The sequence below is a fragment of the Thunnus thynnus genome, chromosome 20 (genome assembly GCF_963924715.1).
Source record: "Thunnus thynnus chromosome 20, fThuThy2.1, whole genome shotgun sequence".
NCBI lineage: Eukaryota > Metazoa > Chordata > Actinopteri > Scombriformes > Scombridae > Thunnus > Thunnus thynnus.
In genome coordinates this window covers 18,828,642-18,845,699 of record NC_089536.1, presented here as the reverse complement: position 1 = coordinate 18,845,699, position 17,058 = coordinate 18,828,642, and the positions used below count along the sequence as shown (strand labels likewise).

Genomic DNA, 17,058 nt, shown 5'->3' with positions numbered 1-17,058 from the left:
TTCCCCTCCACCTACAGACCAGCTACCTTGCATGGATGCTGCCAAGCATGGCTAAAACAATTTGCATCAGCACCAAGTCTAGTTTGGACACTAATGTCAGGAGTACTGACTGCACTGACATCCACACAATTAGCAAGGTGAGTTGACATGTTACCTAACCCTTCTAAAAAAGGGATTTGAGAAATTGGCACACAAGATATAATAAAGTTAAGGGGGAAATCTGTCTTGGATTTTGTTTAAGTTAGTATAAATATGGTGGATCAGTCTGTCAGTTTGTTGCATCACACTAGCGCAGTCAGAGAATAGGACGCAGTGATGACCTGTTCATGGTTAAAGACAAGTCAGGAAAAAAACCTTATAGACTAAACAGATGTGTCGGCCCACTAGAGAGACAAGATCTGCCAAACTGCGGTCATCTGTTTGACCAGGTGGTGTGACCCACAAATACGCTGATGTGATGTGTACACTAACTTGCTTTCACACATATGCACAGATTCATGAAAATTCTCACCGCCAGCTGTATTATTTTCTCACCATCTGATCCACTGAAAACACACACACACACACACACATTGCAACAAAGTCACACACGAACACAACCGGCACCTTTGTTCTTCTCACCTCTTCATGCCAGTTCTCCCTGAACCACACCATCTGGTCCACGATGCCCTCCAGGGAGGAGAGCAGGGTGGGGTGTAGCTCTCGCTGCATGTGCATGATCCGGCTGCAGCGCCACATTGGGGCTGTGGCCCGGATAGGCCCCGGGTCAGAGGCCCCTGAGTGAGGCTGGGCCCCCACTGAAGTGGGCTGCTGCTGTCCGGATGCATCTGAGGGGAGAAGGAAAGGATGAATGATGGAGATGTGACAGGAGGAAGAAGAGGTAGGGAGGAATGCTATTGGTACAACTGGAGAAGTGATACTGAACTTTATAGAGCACATTCTATATGCTTCAACACATTTTCTGCACCTATACGTACTTTTTTAGTAAAAGCAGACAGGAGCTTTTAATGTTCAGAGTGTGGTACAGAGACAACACACTTTAGCCAGCCATTTACTTACCACTTTTGTAGCGTTCCCTCTGCTCGATCTTGAGCGTCAGGTAAAGGGTGCGGATGGGGAAGTAGACAGCCTGGGGATACACTCGTCCCACCTAGCAGATAAAAGAGGGTCACAGATTACATTTCAAAGACTCCCCCTCAGGACTGCAGCGGAGAGAGAGGGAGAGAGAGAGAGAGAGAGAGAGGAGGCAGACAGAGGTGGAGAGAGGGACAGAGAGATACTGTGTGTGTGTGTGTGTGTGTGTCAGAGAGAGGAGAAAGAGAGAGAGAGAGAGAAAGATCATACTGATACAGCTAGAGACCTCTGCTGTAACAGAGGGAGTGTTTGAAGCTTTGAGTCAGGGGAGTTAGGCAACTTAAAAACATGTCATGGCTGAATTACAAAACTGAATGTGACTGATGATGAAATTGCCCTCAAGACTTTCAAGAAAAGTCACTGACAACATTTGGAGGCTTAATGGTTGAAGTCAGGACATAAGAGGTTTCAAGTTTGAAATACATTGCAAATTCATCTCAAACTTAGTGGAGGAGGATTCCTTTGATAAGTAATACATCAGGTATACCTTTGGTGTATAATTCATATATCTGTCTTGGGTCACAGTTCGTTGGGAAGGCAGGATTAGTTAGCTACGTAGCCTGTAGTTGAAGGTAGATACTTTACTGAACTGCTGCATTCATTGAAAACGTCCTGTTATTAAACCAGGAAATAAAGCAGATTTTTTTTTTTTTTTTTTTTGAAAAAGCAGACATTTCTGATCCTCGGTTTTTGTTTTGTTCAGTGTATTATGTATGGTATTTACTATAGGGCTGTTTTAAGTCATGCTGGGCACCAGTCGCCTATTGTATGCCAGTCATCCATTAGAGAAGGATGCACCAACCAGCACTTTCAGAGAGTAGATGCCCAAAGGAAGATTATACATCCTACAAACAGCCCTTGATAACTAGAGGCACGTTCATCTGCTGTAGTTTTTCCCTTTATCAGTCATGTTGTCCTGCCAGGTCCGATGGCAATATAGAAATGGTAAGACAGATTGCCCTTCTGCTCTCCTCTGTCAACACACAAACACTAAGTGTTTTCCTCACATGCAGTAAAAGCTTAATTCTCAAAATGCCCCCCTTTCTGTGGCTACAATCCCAATTCCACACTTGTCACCAAATGACAATCTAATACATAAGAGGGCACCGACTGCGACAAATCACACGCAGAAACTGTAAAGGAATCACCCTTTGAATGAGAGAGGTAAACTCAACTCGACACTGATGTATTTTGTGTGTGTGACATTTGGCTATCACTGTGACTGCACAAAGCGAGTGCCTAAAGGTAGAACATCAGCTGTGACAAAGAACCCTGAAATTGTACAGGGGTGAGGATAGATATCTGCCACTTTTTGTAAAACTATGAGCCAAAGTAAAACAAGCTCTGCCCACAGCTTTTCTTTTTTTTTAACCTTTCCAAAGGTGGCTGTCTTTAAGGAAAGATCTTTTTTTTAACATTTTAACATATAATCAGAGTAATATTGGAGGTTTGTTTATAACATGGAGGATCGTCTGACCACTCATGTTCCTTGCCAGGGTTTTAGTAATGTAAAATACTTTTTAAAATGATGACCAAAGAAACAAAAACAATAACCAAGTTTTACACAGAATTGTCCTTGAAATTCTATGTGGGAGAGATCAGCGAATCTGGCTTTAGGCCCATTTGATATTGCTGGAAGACCAAACCACAAGGTTCTCTGAGGTCTCTGAGCACAATTTCATGGGCTGCAATTACAAGGCTATTTGATTCCCTTTAGACCCCCTATACGCCTGCGAGGCAGAAAGGGATACCTCCACATCTCGACAAAACGGAGCTCAATACCACTGAAGGTGGATCGAGGATAGGCGGTGGAGGAGGGATACAGGAGAGACGCAGAGAAAGAATAGAGGACTTTTTCGCACTTAGTCTAAGGGTAAATTGATTTTGGAACCTCTAAGGTTTCTCTGACTGGATCCACATTCCTTTGACATCTAGCGCAGGTCATGAGAGGGGTTCTCAAACTGCACATGTCAAGATAACACGAAAAGTAGCTCGGGTTCAAAGCGGCCTGGAGTGAAAATGGGTCGGTTCAAGGCAAAGTGTACTGTAGTTCTCCTTAAACAAAGTGGACCACTCAAAGAGCTTTCTCAGAGCTCAGATGCAGCTCTCTCAATGCATGTTATACACAAGTCAGTCATTCAGTCAGTCAGTCAGCAGTGGTGTGCTGCACAGGAAGCACCAAGGCAGGAGAGACAGATAGGATTAAGTGGTGAAAGAGGCTGCTGCTGTTGTGGGTCTAAGCCCGGACAGCCTGGAGATGATACAAAGGAGAACAAAGAAAACCATTATTAAATTGAAGCTACGAATACACTTCCCATTTCCTGGAGCGCCTTCAGCCTCAACTTTACCACGAGAAGTGTTTAGCTGCTCTTTTGTGCCTAAAGTAGATCTGTACAGTGCCTCAAGTACAAAAAGCCTCAGCCATGAAAAACTCAAAGTAAGTTATTGTCACCTTTTCCATACAGGGGGCTCCACTTCCTGCAAATGTAATTTCTCCAAAGTCAAGTGAATGTATATATATATATATATATATATATATATATATATATATTTATATATAAAAAACCTATTAAGTTATACTTATTTACATCCCTTACATGAATGTACCGTATTCTGCAATTGTTTACATGCTGTTTTCTTAAAATCTCATATTTCTCAGTTTTATTTGCATATACAGTAAAAGCTCTGTAATTTTCACAATTCTCTTTTTCACATGCTTCAAAAACAGACAGGAAAGGAAAGAAATATTTAAAATGAAAAATATACTACTGAAATGAGAAGTGAAGGGCTAGAGTCAGGAGTAACGGGAAGAGGGAGTTCTAAGTGGCAGCTAAGAGCAGCATTAAAGATGAAAGAGGAAGGAAGGCAGAGAGGAGGAGGAGGAACCAGAGATCAGCATGCTAATGGGAAGATAAGAAATGTCATATTTTGGCGAAGCCGAGGTGGGCCGAGGGGAAGAGGGCGAGTGGTAGACAAGGGAAGAGGCAGTGAGGGAGGGTGGTGGCGGTGGTGGTGGGGGGGCACATGAGGAGGGGTGTTGAGATTCTCTGTTAACTTCTGATTCATCTTCCCCGCCTGCCCCCCGGCACTCTTCTCCTCACCTTCATCAATATTTCAGCATACGTTTTTTAAACATCCCGCCGCCGCAGAGAAACTCTAAATAATTCAGGCGAGCGGCAGAGATAAAGCCTGCCATGCATTAAAATGTGTTTCTCTCTTTACATAAAAAGGGATGAAGAAAGGACAACCTTTTATCCTTCAGTCATTACAGGGTGACAAGGCAGACCAAAGGGAGGACTGGATCTCTATAGATGGAAAATCTGTACATTCACCCATTGACATCCACTCATAATCATGCAGAAGGGCAGGCACTGGTTTAAGTGACTAAAGTGCAACTAAAAAAGTCACAACTTTGAACGCTGTAACAACCAAATGTCCTGCTCAAGTGTTAACAAACCTGAAAATATTAATACATTATATTAAAAAATTAAAACATGAAAAGCAAACTATATAGAATGTTTCTACTGTGTTCATTTATTTAACATCTAATTTACATTAAGCCAGCTTGTTAATGTTAATTCCTATTTATCTGCCTGCTAAAAAGATTCCTTAAGTAAACATCACTTCATCACACACTTACTCTGTCTTTCCATGATAGTACATCCAGCTCTTACACTGCCCACTTGTATTTCAAAAGCCCGTCTCTTCCTTCTCTTTCCTTTATCCTTCTCCACACATTCTCTCATATCCTCTATACAATATTCCTGCTCTGCTGAGAGACTGGCTGTTTGTTATAACAGACTACTCTTTGAAGATCACCCTCTTCAAATTGTGCGGAAATAATACTCCATTAAGCAAAGCAAATTAGTCCTCGGTTTAATTACTTGCTCTGTTCCCGCAGTGCGGATGCGTACGATATTAACTTTATAATCATTTCTTGAACAAATAATTTAAAAACCAATTCGCCAGGGACGAGTGAAAGCCAATAAATTGCTGTAAAAGGGACAGTGAAAGAATCTGAATGCTTAATTTGGTAAACAGAATGCAAGAGAGAGGCCACTTTGGCGTGAATGCAGTTAATTTATCTTGATTAGAAAGACGTGCATGAGCACTAACGCTAACACATCAGCCAGATGTGCTCCTCTGAATGGATGGAGGAAGCCCAAAAAAAAAAAAAAAAAAAAAAAAAAAAAAAAAAAAAGAGAATGATCGATGGGTGAGCAAGACATCCAGACATGAAATTGAAGACGAAGTAAAAAAAAAAAAAAAAAAGCGATGAGGGGGAGTTTCAAACATATTCTAAATGGTCAGATAAGTTGACAAATGCTTTTACTGATAAAACATTGATAACAGTGATGAAGAGGATTTTGGCTTGGGCACAAATAGTGATCTACATCTGGCTATAGGACCAGGGACATTTGTAAAGGCTTTACCTGGCTTATTAGGTTGAGCAGAGGTTTGCCTTCTGAACCAACCAAACAGGTCAACAGCTGCGGTATCCATGCCAACCACTGGATGGGCGGGACTCCGATGCAGTACTTGTCCACAGCATCTGCCAGGGTATTCTTGTCATCGAAGCTGAGTAGCCACAACACCTGCAGATGAAAAAAAAATACAAAAAAAAGCAACATTCTCATTATTCTGCCAAGGCAGCCACATGGAAATATTTCATACATTTCCCAACAAAGTAACTATAACACACCAAGTAGCAAGAGGAAAGGTCTCTATCATTAATTAGACCATCACTGCTTCCCTGGCTTTGGTCGCAGCAGGAAGGGGGGGTTGCAGAGCAATGAACAAGTACATCTTGGCAATCCTTACTATGATCAAAGCTGAGCCAACATGGAGGTGATCTCTCCTCCCTTGGTGTGCTTGTGTGTGCATCTACATTATGATGAAGACATTAACCCCACTCAACCCCCCCAGGCTCTCTTCAGTGAGCCGACCAGGGTACACAGATTGTGTATAATTACTGATAATGACTGGTCATCTCGCTTCATCCATCAGGACTACTAAACGCTGCCAACCCAGCTTGGCAGCACAATACCAAGGGGTCACCAAAAAAACATCTAATTGGAATGTGAAGCTGGTAGCAGCCATTATTAGAACAGATAATGATAATAATGCTAACGCTGGACTTGGCAAGACTATATTTATAATTTATCCAGCATGGCACATAGAGGTAGCTGGACTTTCGCTCTCTGGATAAGCCTCTCATATCTAACTCTCTTGAGGCTGTTTGAAAGCAGAGATCCTAGCGGGCAGTTTAGGAAGGTTTTCATAATTTCTAAGCCAGCTCATTAATCATCATTTCTAAGAGAAAAAAAGAGCTAAAAGCACACCAAGAATTTACCAACATTTCTTTAATTTCATGCTGTGATTATCTGATTTAACGTTGCCTCTTTTTCTAGTAAAAGTGCCACCTGACATGTTCACCATCTGTCTATCTGAGTTAAGTAGGGTGAAGCACAACGGGTCTCAGAGCTTTACCTATTAAAAGAGCATATAGAGGTCTTTCTGTGTTACTAACGCTAACCTCTGGCGAGGCAGTAAAGAAGCCGATAGAATGAGTTGGAGTGTGTCGGTGTAAGAGGGAGGGATGCTTGTTAGCACAGAGACCATCTCTTTACCTCCCACACAGGCCACACTCAACTGGGAAGTACGGTAGCATTGGTCCGACTGTTAGAGAAAGGTCGGTCCATGTAGAGGGTCATGAGATTGGAGTGTCAGGGGAGGCCATTAGTCCGTTAACCCCCGCGCCAGAGGATGGCCTTCACTCCGACATCGATCTGCCGTGGGAACCCATCCACACCGTCTACCACTGGACTGTAATTGATCAAATTACTGCTCTCTGGCTGTAACTGTGGCAGAGGCTGAGAGAGGGGGGAAAAGCCTTTCTTCTCATCAGCACCAATAATGCATGAACTGGATGGGGTCAGGAAACCAGGGAATTAATAATGACCCTATCTGAAAATTTGTAGCCTGATTGAGGCTGCTGATTTTATAGAAACAGTGGCTACTGCAGGTGCAGGATGGGGTAGCTGATGTGGTAGTTTCAGAACAAAACAAGCATCCATTCATAAATCTCAACTACTCAGCAACTGAGGACATGAGATAATCAAACAGTCAAACAATTATGTTTATGATATTAGCATTTGACAGGAAGAAGTCCTCACAATTTGCCAAAATCATGATCTAAAGTAACGACCACGCACACAAAAGGCCTCTTTCCCACTTTCCCATCTTATCACCTTTGCTAGGTACTTGCGGGACTTGCTCTCGTTTTGGTGGCGGCATGCGTGGAGGTAACAGGTAATGGCGGAGACTCCCAAGTGGAGCTGACGGTCCTTGACAAAGATGTTCTCCAGGTAGTCACCCCACATGGCCCAGGCCTTCACCAGGACATCGTGCATCTGCACTGCTGCTGAAAAGGCCTTGTTGGCTTCCTCTGACCTGGAACAAGGAGGGAGGGAAGGTGGAGAGCATTAGAGAGCGACGGTAACACAAAGTGTCATGGGCAAGTGAGCAAAGGGAGGTAGATGGAGGGCAAGGAGAGGAAATTAGATTGAGTGAAAGTAAGCCAGGAGGAAAAAAAGAGATGCAAAATAGAAAGTGACACTGAGGAAAGGGGCTGAAAGAGTCAAAGAGATGGATGCAATGCTCGTGCGGAGAGAGGAGAGGGGGGTTGAAGGAGCGAAAGAAAATGAGAAAGATTGAGTGAGCAAGAAACAGATTATGATGATCATATTCTGAATTATGTACTACACATCAATAAGCACCATATTTCATTTGCTGTAATCTTCAAGGCCTTTCCCCTTGGCATTACAGAGTAAGCATTTAACCCAGCATGAATTAATGTCACCAAGGGTTCAGGCGTTTTGCTATAATGTGATATGAGTTGAACCCAGCCCTATCATACTGTGCCGATCAATACATTTAATACCGGGTGACATACGAGCTTAACATCTTCCTATTTTATCAGAAATGACAGTGCCGCAGCAAGGTATAAACCTCAGAGTAATGGCTATATTTATCTGTATACAAATACATTGACCGTGAAGAGCATTGCTACAGCTTAGAGAAATCTGCGGGCTGATAAACTTGAGAATCCTTGTGGAAATTTTTTTAATCCCTTTATCCTTATTTTTATACAGTAATCTAGCAGTCACACTTTCAGTATTCGATTTGGAGACTGTTAAATAGCAGGCAAAGAAATAGACAGGTGAAATCTGGCAGGTAGACCTAAGTTTTGACTGCACCATTTATGCTGACAGGGAAATATATTCTGAATCATCAGCTGTTTTCACCACACCAAGCAGCTTCTAACCACTCGTTGGCACACGGGCTGAATAATTTTTAACGCACCTTTCAGCCTTTGATTAATAAATAAGATGCAAGAGGCACCCCAAGATGCACTACCCCTGCAGTCAAAACAAGGAGACAGGCCTGACAATGAAAAAGCCTTGCTGAGGCGCAGTTAGTAAATGGACCTCCATTTTAGGAATGCTTCCAAAACTACTTTCCCGCTTACTTACAGTGAAATGCCTCCCAAGCCAATCAATTAAAATGTGTTATTATAAAAGGCATTTTGGCATGTGATTAAGAAATGGGAGCTTGATTGCTATGGGAGTCAGAGCCGAAGACCCTCCAGTAATACTTAATGGGGTTGCCTCAGTCACTTTGCCAGTGTTAAAGTACATTAACAGTTTCTACTACCCGGCTCAACAGGAGCACCGGCACCCAACAGACTGTCAAATCTCTGACACCCGTTTAATTGAACGATCCCAAAATCTTTAGCACATGCGGTTGCACATGCACACAGACACACACACACACACACATAAAGGCTTTCTCAACCCCTAACCCCCACTCTACGGTTAATTCTCCCCCGGTGTAGGAGAAACTTAATGATTGCAATAAACCCTGCTGAGGTGGAGGCAAGTTCTGCTGATCCCAGAGATTCCTGCAAATTGCCTGGAGTTAATTATTGAGCTGCATATACATTTAATAAGCCTCCCTCAATTTGTCTTTCACCCCTCAGGATGCCATGTCACGTCAAAGATGATGGGCGAAAAAAAAGGGTCCGCTGATATGGTGTTATAGAGCGTGGCTGTGGGTATACGCGGCCCAGTAAAGCACTGAGAGAACAGCCGTGTGCTCCACAGGTAACCCCAGCAGCAAAAAACACATTACTGACACTGTCACAAACTGATGACACAGATGTACCTTAATATCTAAGCCTTGTCATGGGGGTTACCTAGTAACATAATCTCAGAGGTGTGTCAGCTTGAGGCAAGAAGTACCGATTAAATATGACTGCCATATCCCAACAGGATAACACCCACAGAGAGTTAAGGGACCACTGACACAGTTTGAGGACAATGTGATAATGAACAAAGGGAAGACAGTGACAGACAGACTGATAGACTTGGAATATAAAAAAAAAAGGTGAAAGGAGCTAATCTAAAGTTGGCTCCAAAGCGACAATGCTTATGCAAAGCTAGTCAAAGACCAGACAGCTGGTGTCCATACTTGTTGATCTGAGCCAGGAACATGCCCTTGAGAGCGTAGAACTCAGCTGTCATCTCCTTGGTGAAGTACTTCAGGTTGGTCGACTCTATCACCTCCAAACCCTAAGCGATAGCAAAGAGAACAAACGAGGCTCAACTTCAAACAAGACTGCAGTGAAGAAACTTTCGTCTACACTAGAGAAAGGAATCGTGTGGCAAGAAGATGCCACGACATTTTGTTTTAGACAGGGCCGTAATCACAGGTGAAAAACAAACAAACTGCTTGGTGTTCATTAAGAAGTAAGAAAAGAGGTGTTCAGGGAACTAAACTTCCATTATGGTGAGACTCTGATTAGGTGTCCCCTATGTACCGCTGTGACAAACGATGTGTAGCGCAAGAGAGAGACAGAGAGAACCAGAGGAGATGAGATAGAAGAGAGAAAGAGAGAGAGAGAGAAGAGTGTCTACTGGCACTTTTAATGACTTGTGGTGTGCTGAACTGCTTCTATTAATCAGAGTACTCCATGGGCTTAAGAGCAAGCTCCTGAGTTACACTCTCTTATAAGTCTCGCTGCTATAGCTTGTAACCTAGAGCCACCCCAAACACTTCTTGCTCTTGCTATTATTCCCACTCATAGTACCACTAACTACACCACCGGCAGTAGCTGGTGGTGTAGTCAGCAGAAATCAACCCAAGTACTTGAAATCACACTAAACACATCAAATGTGTTGTTCTTCAGTAGACGCTGGGTGATTTCAAATGATAAAAAAGGGCAACAAGAGTCATTTAAGTTTGTGTCTGCATATGCATGCACATTTAGTGTATTTGTTGAATAAATACATGAAGTGGCAACAGATTCTCTCATTTGAGACAGAAAGCAGAACAGAGTGATCTTCCATCTTACCTGCATGCATTCATTCTTTCCCATGACGCCAGCCAGCTGCAAATAACATTTAACCTGCTGTCTGATCTTCTGGAAGCAGTCAACGATGGGCACTGTGGGGATGGTGTGGATACGACTCAGAATGTCCAGAGCCACATTCACCAAACCCTGGGAATAAAAACAGTGTGATATGGTTTCACAGACAGAACTGGCATGTTTATAGAAAGCTGAGAAAGAAAGGTGTTTAACACTTCAAATAAAATCTGTGTTGATGAGCTGTAATTGAAAACCTTTTCATTGTTCTAATCAAGGTGCTCACTGTTTATTGATTCACACTTCAAATTTATCTGATCAAAAGAGGCTTATGAGCTTGAACCGGTACCTGTTTGCGCCCTATCTTGCCATACTGAATGATAGCAGACGCCGAGGCATGAACTCCCAACATGGCATTGTTGTTGTTTGGATCGTGCTGTGTGTTTGTCTCATACGCTGTCACTATGGCTGTGGACAGAAACAAAACAGTAATGAACATGGCTTTTCTCTTATAAAAGTGTGAATAGTTGAAGAAGTAAGCAAGAACAGGGGAGCATAGAGATGTGTGAATATTGAGGATCCTAAAATGCTTTGCTGTCATAACGCAGAGGAGGGCACTGGGGACACTAAACATATTGAACAGTAAATGGGGCATGGCAATGAATTTCATCAAGAAAATTCCATTTCACTTTAACATAAGTTTGAAGGCTGTCATGTATAAATGAAGTGGATTTTATTGGCATGGTGCTGCAGAACCAGCGCTATCATTATTTCAGCACCTCACAGTGTGAGTTGGAGCTCAAGTTGCTTGAGACATCACATTTTGCAGTGGCTGCCTCTCTGAATGGTTTCAAAGTCACCGCGGGAGAGAGCTGAGCACTGAGCAAGGTAAATATATATGTGTGTGTGTGTGTGTGTTATGTCCTGCAGTGAGAAAGAGAGTGCTTTAGCAAGCTGTATATCACTGGTAGAAAACTTCAGACATTAGGAGCAGCACTTGTGTGTGTCAGAGTGTGTGTCGTACCTTGGTAATGGTGCTGGCGCCACATGAAGATGCTGCTCCAGTGGGACAGGTCATCTGACACAATGGGCAGTCGGTTCCTCCATGTTTTCACTACAGTCTTCATGTCATGGAGGCTGGTGTTGTGGCCCAGTTTAGCTGGCTGAAGCCCTGCATTAATTTGGGCTGCCTCTTGCAGCTCAATGATCTGCTGTGCAGCCTGGGGAGAAATTATAAGTTAAATGTCTGCTCTCTAACTTGTTGGATCTTTTATACGCTCTCGTGAGCTTGACCACACCAACTTCACTCTTTGACTCTAATTTAAAACTTTTATGCTGTCTAAGAGGTAGAAGATCTGGAGCAGCAGCCAAAGGGCAAATGACCCCCCCTCCCCCTCGTCCTTCTGCAATGGCTAAATGTTTTGTTTACATTTAACATTTTGTGGTCTCAGGCCTGTTCTACGGTCTGTTTCACAGATTTAGCCCAAACAGTACACCAGCTGCACTTAATCTTGATAATACTTTGTCTACATATCTGAAAAAAAAAAGGATGCTGCTGGCCAAATGTGCACTGCATGACACACATGTTGTCCATCTGCCTTCAAAAGGTTATCTGGTCACTTATTTCATAAAAGAGAAATCTCATGTAAACCATTTGTTTTCTTTTGGTGTTCTGTTGATGCTCCAAAACAAAATGCAGTTATTTATTGTTGTCTTTTGTGGGTGGTGTAAAGTATGATGAAGCTGAAAAACTCCAAAAATGAAATCCAAATGAATTAAATGAAAAGAAAGGAGAGGGAGGAAGGTGTTAGAATAGAATGGATATGGTGTGTGTGGAAATGAGAGTTAACATGTGAGATGTGAAGAATGAAAAGGATGAGGATGGGAGGAATGTGACAGCAAGACAAAGTGAGACTGCTATATTACTGGAGAAAATGAGACAATAAGGTAAAGGCACTGACATAAAAGATAAAGTGAAAGGTAGAGACTGAAATAATATGAAAAAGAGGGCTGTTACTGTTTTGGGTATTGACGGTTATGAAGACAAAAGGCAATGCTAGAGCTTGTCCTCCTCTAGATCACTGGCTTAAGGCTTGATCCCAAGGATTGAAAGCCACCACAAGCTAGATAGATCAAAGTGACCGAACATATTTACCTCTAAGGACAGCTAGACTAGAGGGAAAAAACACAATGCTCTCATAGCCTCTTGTAGCAGACTTCAACACAAATTACTAAAAACCTTTGACACTTTCTAGACTAATTTGATTGAATAATCAGAAGAAACATGGCGCTCTGCATATGTAAATATTTCACAAAAACATTCTTCTAAAAAGGCAAAAGAAATACCCTCACTAAATTTGTACATTAAAAAAAAATGGTGAGGCCATCAACATAATTTAGTGAGAAAAATCATTATGTGTTCCTACATTCCTTCAATAGCTAATCGACTCCGATGTGGCAGAGAAAAAAAGGACAAGGAGATGGGAAAATGTGAAATGATAAGCGAGGGCTTCTATTTCATTCTGTGAAAAGAAGCCTCATTGATTGGTCCAAAGCCTCTTTGTGAACATATAATCAATCATTCCATTATAACTACTCATCAATCAATATTAATGCCAACCCTCATAATCGATAGCGTGGGTGATAATCCATTGATCGTCAGTCACTGCTGAGAGCTGGGATTTGATGATAGCTTGATTCAAATGGTATTTGAACCCTTCTGTATTTGCAGAGTCTGGGCTTCTCATTCTCCGAGGCTCATGGAGTCGTGAACGTGGGATATAGAGTTTGGGATGGAGATTTACAACAGGCTGCTTGGCTAGCGAGAGGAATAAATAGCTTGTTTTCCCTCAGCTAGAGTAAATAATTGGACTGCACATATGCAAGCGCACGCACACCAGAACACACAGATAGACACACGTGCGCACACGCACGCACACACAATAACAAAGAACGTAGTCACCCAATTCAAATACCCATTTTGAAAAGATAAATGTAGCGAATCAGAGTTGTGCTGAAGACTTAACCCCCCCTGCCGAAATCAAATCTTCCTAAACAAAATAAATTAGGCAATACAATATTTTTCACAATTATCTGTTAATATCAGCTGATGGCCCATTTCTAACCTTCATTCAGACCGTCCCATTCATCATGTAAATGTGATTCTGCTGCAGGTATTTAATCAAATGGTATCTGATGGCAGGGAAGTAATTACAGCCATTCTAAACTAACTCTCTTTCTTCCCTCCTCCTCGTCTCTCTTTCTCCCCCCCCCCCATTCTGTTCACTCTCCACCTTTTTCAATTTCCATCGCCTTAGTCTCCCTTCTTTCCTCATTCTCCTTTTTCTTCTCTGCTCCTGTCTATTGTAATCTCTCGTGGTGGAATAACGTAATGTCTCAAGGCTACTGATAATCTCTTGACATGCATCTCCTCAAGTGCTTATCACAATAAACTGACTTCCTTTCACTTCTCTTCCTGGCCTCCTGACTCGGTCTAACTGGAGCCTTTCAACAGTCAAACTCTTGCATTTTTTTTTTGTACTGACCTGCAGCAGCGGTGTGTGCACGTGGGAAACAATGTGAGGCAACCTCCTCCATTCTCGGATGGCCAGGCTGGAGGCCATCTCCACCAGTCTCTCTATGAAGTTGAGCTGCTGCTCCTCTGGGTGGCAGATGGCCAGGTAGCCGCGGTGCATGTTGACCTTCCAGGCCATCTCCTTCGGACAGCTCAGCTCGACCTGAAGATTCGCACAGAAAGCGAATATCCAGATTTAAAACACAAACATGCAGTAATACAAGCATGTGGATACAAAATGAGTTATTGATTTAAAAAAAAAAATACTTGATGAATAACCAAAGCTATGTTTTATTAAAGAATAACTGTTAGGGAATGATTGACATTGAGATTACAGTCAGCAGTGGTCTTAATGCTTGAGTTTCTCAAAATGAAAGCTACTTATCAAAATGATTCACAAGAAAACTGCTAATGTCAGAAATGGGACTTTTGCTAGTTTTGCTCTTTGTTCATCTAAAGAGTATAAATGTACTTTAATTTGTTTTGGGGGTTTTTTTCATCAGTTTTTCCACTTGTTCTACCATCTGCTGTACCCAGAAAAATCAAAGCTGTACTTGTGTTTGCACTAGAGGAATAGCTTCATTTTGCTCTTTTATGTCATGAAGCAATCCGCCAGTTTTCTTGCAAAATCGTTGCTGGTAGCGCACGGGATGAAAGGCAGCATTAAGAAAGCAGTTAATCTCCTCAATGAACATCTTGTTTAAGGAAATATTACTAAGCACTTATTTTTAAAAGTCTCAATTTCCCTGCAGTAAACAGACAGATCAGTCCTTGTTAATATTGACTGATGTTAGAATTCAGCATCAGGAACCAGAAGATTTATGCATGCACAAAAAAGACTGGCTCTCCAGACTTTTTGCATTTTTCTTAATTTTGTGTAAAATCCATAGGTTACCATGAATTATCAGCTTGGCAGACTTGATGCAGTAATCTGACTCATATGCACTACAGCTGTGTTGTGTCATGGTAGTGAAAATGTATATTATTGGGAGCAGCTGACTGACTCACTGACAGATGCTGTTAGTTGCAGCTAAAAAAAAAGAAAAATTGGGGACATACTCTACTGAAACAGCTACTCAGTTGGTGTATGTGGTGCGCAGTTTTCCTGTGTGTGTGTCAAGCAGAAAAGCAAGCACTCAGTGTGGCAGTTTTAATTAAATGAAAACATCCGAGGGGAAAGGGCCTATGACACTTTTCTTGCATAATTTAGTACATGGACAAACACACAACAATACTGTTTCAAATTCATTTTCTGAATGGTTTCAGCAGGACTTTCGTACTAATGACTAATCAACCTGACGAGTCTGACACGGAGGCGGAGGAGAGGAAAAGGCCCTGCTATTGATTAAAACGCTGAGTGCATTAACACTAAACAAACAACGGCCCTGGGGAGCCTGCTGCGTCAAACCTGTGCTTTGTTGTTGTGTGTTCATAAGAGAGTGAGAGAAAGAATGAGACAAGACCGAAACAAGGAAGAGTGAAAAGAGTGACGGAGTAGGAAAACATAGGTGTGTATTTGTGTAGGCTCTTCTGATGTTGGAGCAAATTACAGTGATCGGTCAAAGGGCACTTATCAGAGGTGGCGCTTCATGAATATCCTGGAGACAGGGCCGCCCTTGGCCTTATCAAGAGCCAGCTTTAATTGAAAGCGGGGACATTTGGACTTCGCCTCTGTGCTGGTGAGCGGTGGGCGGGCAGGCAACGGAAAAGCCTTGCTCCTCTCCTCCGCCATAAAACAAATCACCCTGCAGCAGATGCCGGGGTAATTATTCACGCACACAGCTGTCGTAAATATTAGCTGCTAAAACCAGAGCCACGGAGCGAGGGATGAAGAGATGGAGGTGGAATTGGAAGAAGAGAGGGTGGTAATAACAAAAAGAAGACCAAGTAAAGAAGTGAAGTTGGAGAAGTACGAAACAATAGAAAGAGAAATGGGTACACTGAGGAAGGAAGGAATGAAACAAGGAGAAAGGGAGTTGGTGCTGCCATCCAGACAATTTAATTAGGTGTCACCTTAGGACAGAGTGGCTCAATGGATTGGTTCCAAGTCTCCTTGAAAGAGCAAAGCAGGAGTATTTGTTATATGTCAGGTACTATCACGCGCTTGCCACCCGTCTACACTTTGTTTTAGGAAACATGAGGCCAATAAATTAACAGACCAAACAGCTGAAGTGCATTTCTACAGCTTTACGGTTGGCTCTCTCATTCTCCCCTGGGGGGTGGGGGTGGGGGTGAGGGGTTACTGAGGGGCCGGACGGTCTCAATATCACGTTACTATACTTCACACTGACATAAGGCCTGGGCTGAATTTACAGCACTGTACCGGAAATCGGGAATAAAATTAAAAAAGTAGAGTGGAGATTCTGGTTCACTGAGTTCAAACCCTGAGGCTCCACTATGTCTGTGATTGCGTTAGTAAGAACTGGTGGTTATAGTTTTCTACTTTCTTTCAAACAGTTGCTGCACTTTTTCCGAGTGAGTGTGTAGAAATCCATGCATGCATTTTTAAATAGTGACTGTGCACTCCTCACCTGTACCAGAGCCTCCTTCATGGCAGCCCAATTGGAAACTCTCCAAGCACACTCGAGCACTAGATAAGGGTTTGAGTGGCCTTTAGATTGGCCGTATTCTGTCAACGGTTCCCACTGGTTCAATTCCTTAGAACAGCTGGATGTGAAGAAGGCAAAGGAAATAAATAGTTAAGGCAACTTTAAACTTTAAACATGCTTTGACATGTGCTACAGCTGTGCCTAACAATATTTTAGTGATAAAATGTATCCTTTCTGCTAGTCCAGCTCACAGTGCATCATTTGGAGGTGCCACCGTGGGAGGTTTGCCAAGCTAAAAATTCACTGTTCATCATTTTGACTTTTTCATATTTTTATGAATGATTTGCATGGTAAATACAGAAAAGTACAAGAGG

The 17,058-nt window shown here is 42.5% G+C and overlaps 1 protein-coding gene across 1 annotated transcript in view; it reads right to left on the bottom strand.

The window, feature by feature from the left end:
• trrap (transformation/transcription domain-associated protein) overlaps positions 1-17,058 on the bottom strand; it is an 82,825-nt gene that overhangs the window by 14,240 nt on the left and 51,527 nt on the right. Inside the window, exons 56-65 of the mRNA XM_067577416.1 lie at positions 16,667-16,802; positions 14,107-14,298; positions 11,586-11,781; positions 10,911-11,029; positions 10,550-10,696; positions 9,667-9,767; positions 7,386-7,587; positions 5,568-5,729; positions 1,060-1,150; positions 622-827 (exon numbers count right to left, since the gene is read on the bottom strand). Of these exons, the coding sequence (XP_067433517.1) occupies positions 622-827; positions 1,060-1,150; positions 5,568-5,729; positions 7,386-7,587; positions 9,667-9,767; positions 10,550-10,696; positions 10,911-11,029; positions 11,586-11,781; positions 14,107-14,298; positions 16,667-16,802 (1,552 nt within the window). The remainder of the gene's footprint in view (positions 1-621; positions 828-1,059; positions 1,151-5,567; positions 5,730-7,385; positions 7,588-9,666; positions 9,768-10,549; positions 10,697-10,910; positions 11,030-11,585; positions 11,782-14,106; positions 14,299-16,666; positions 16,803-17,058) is intronic.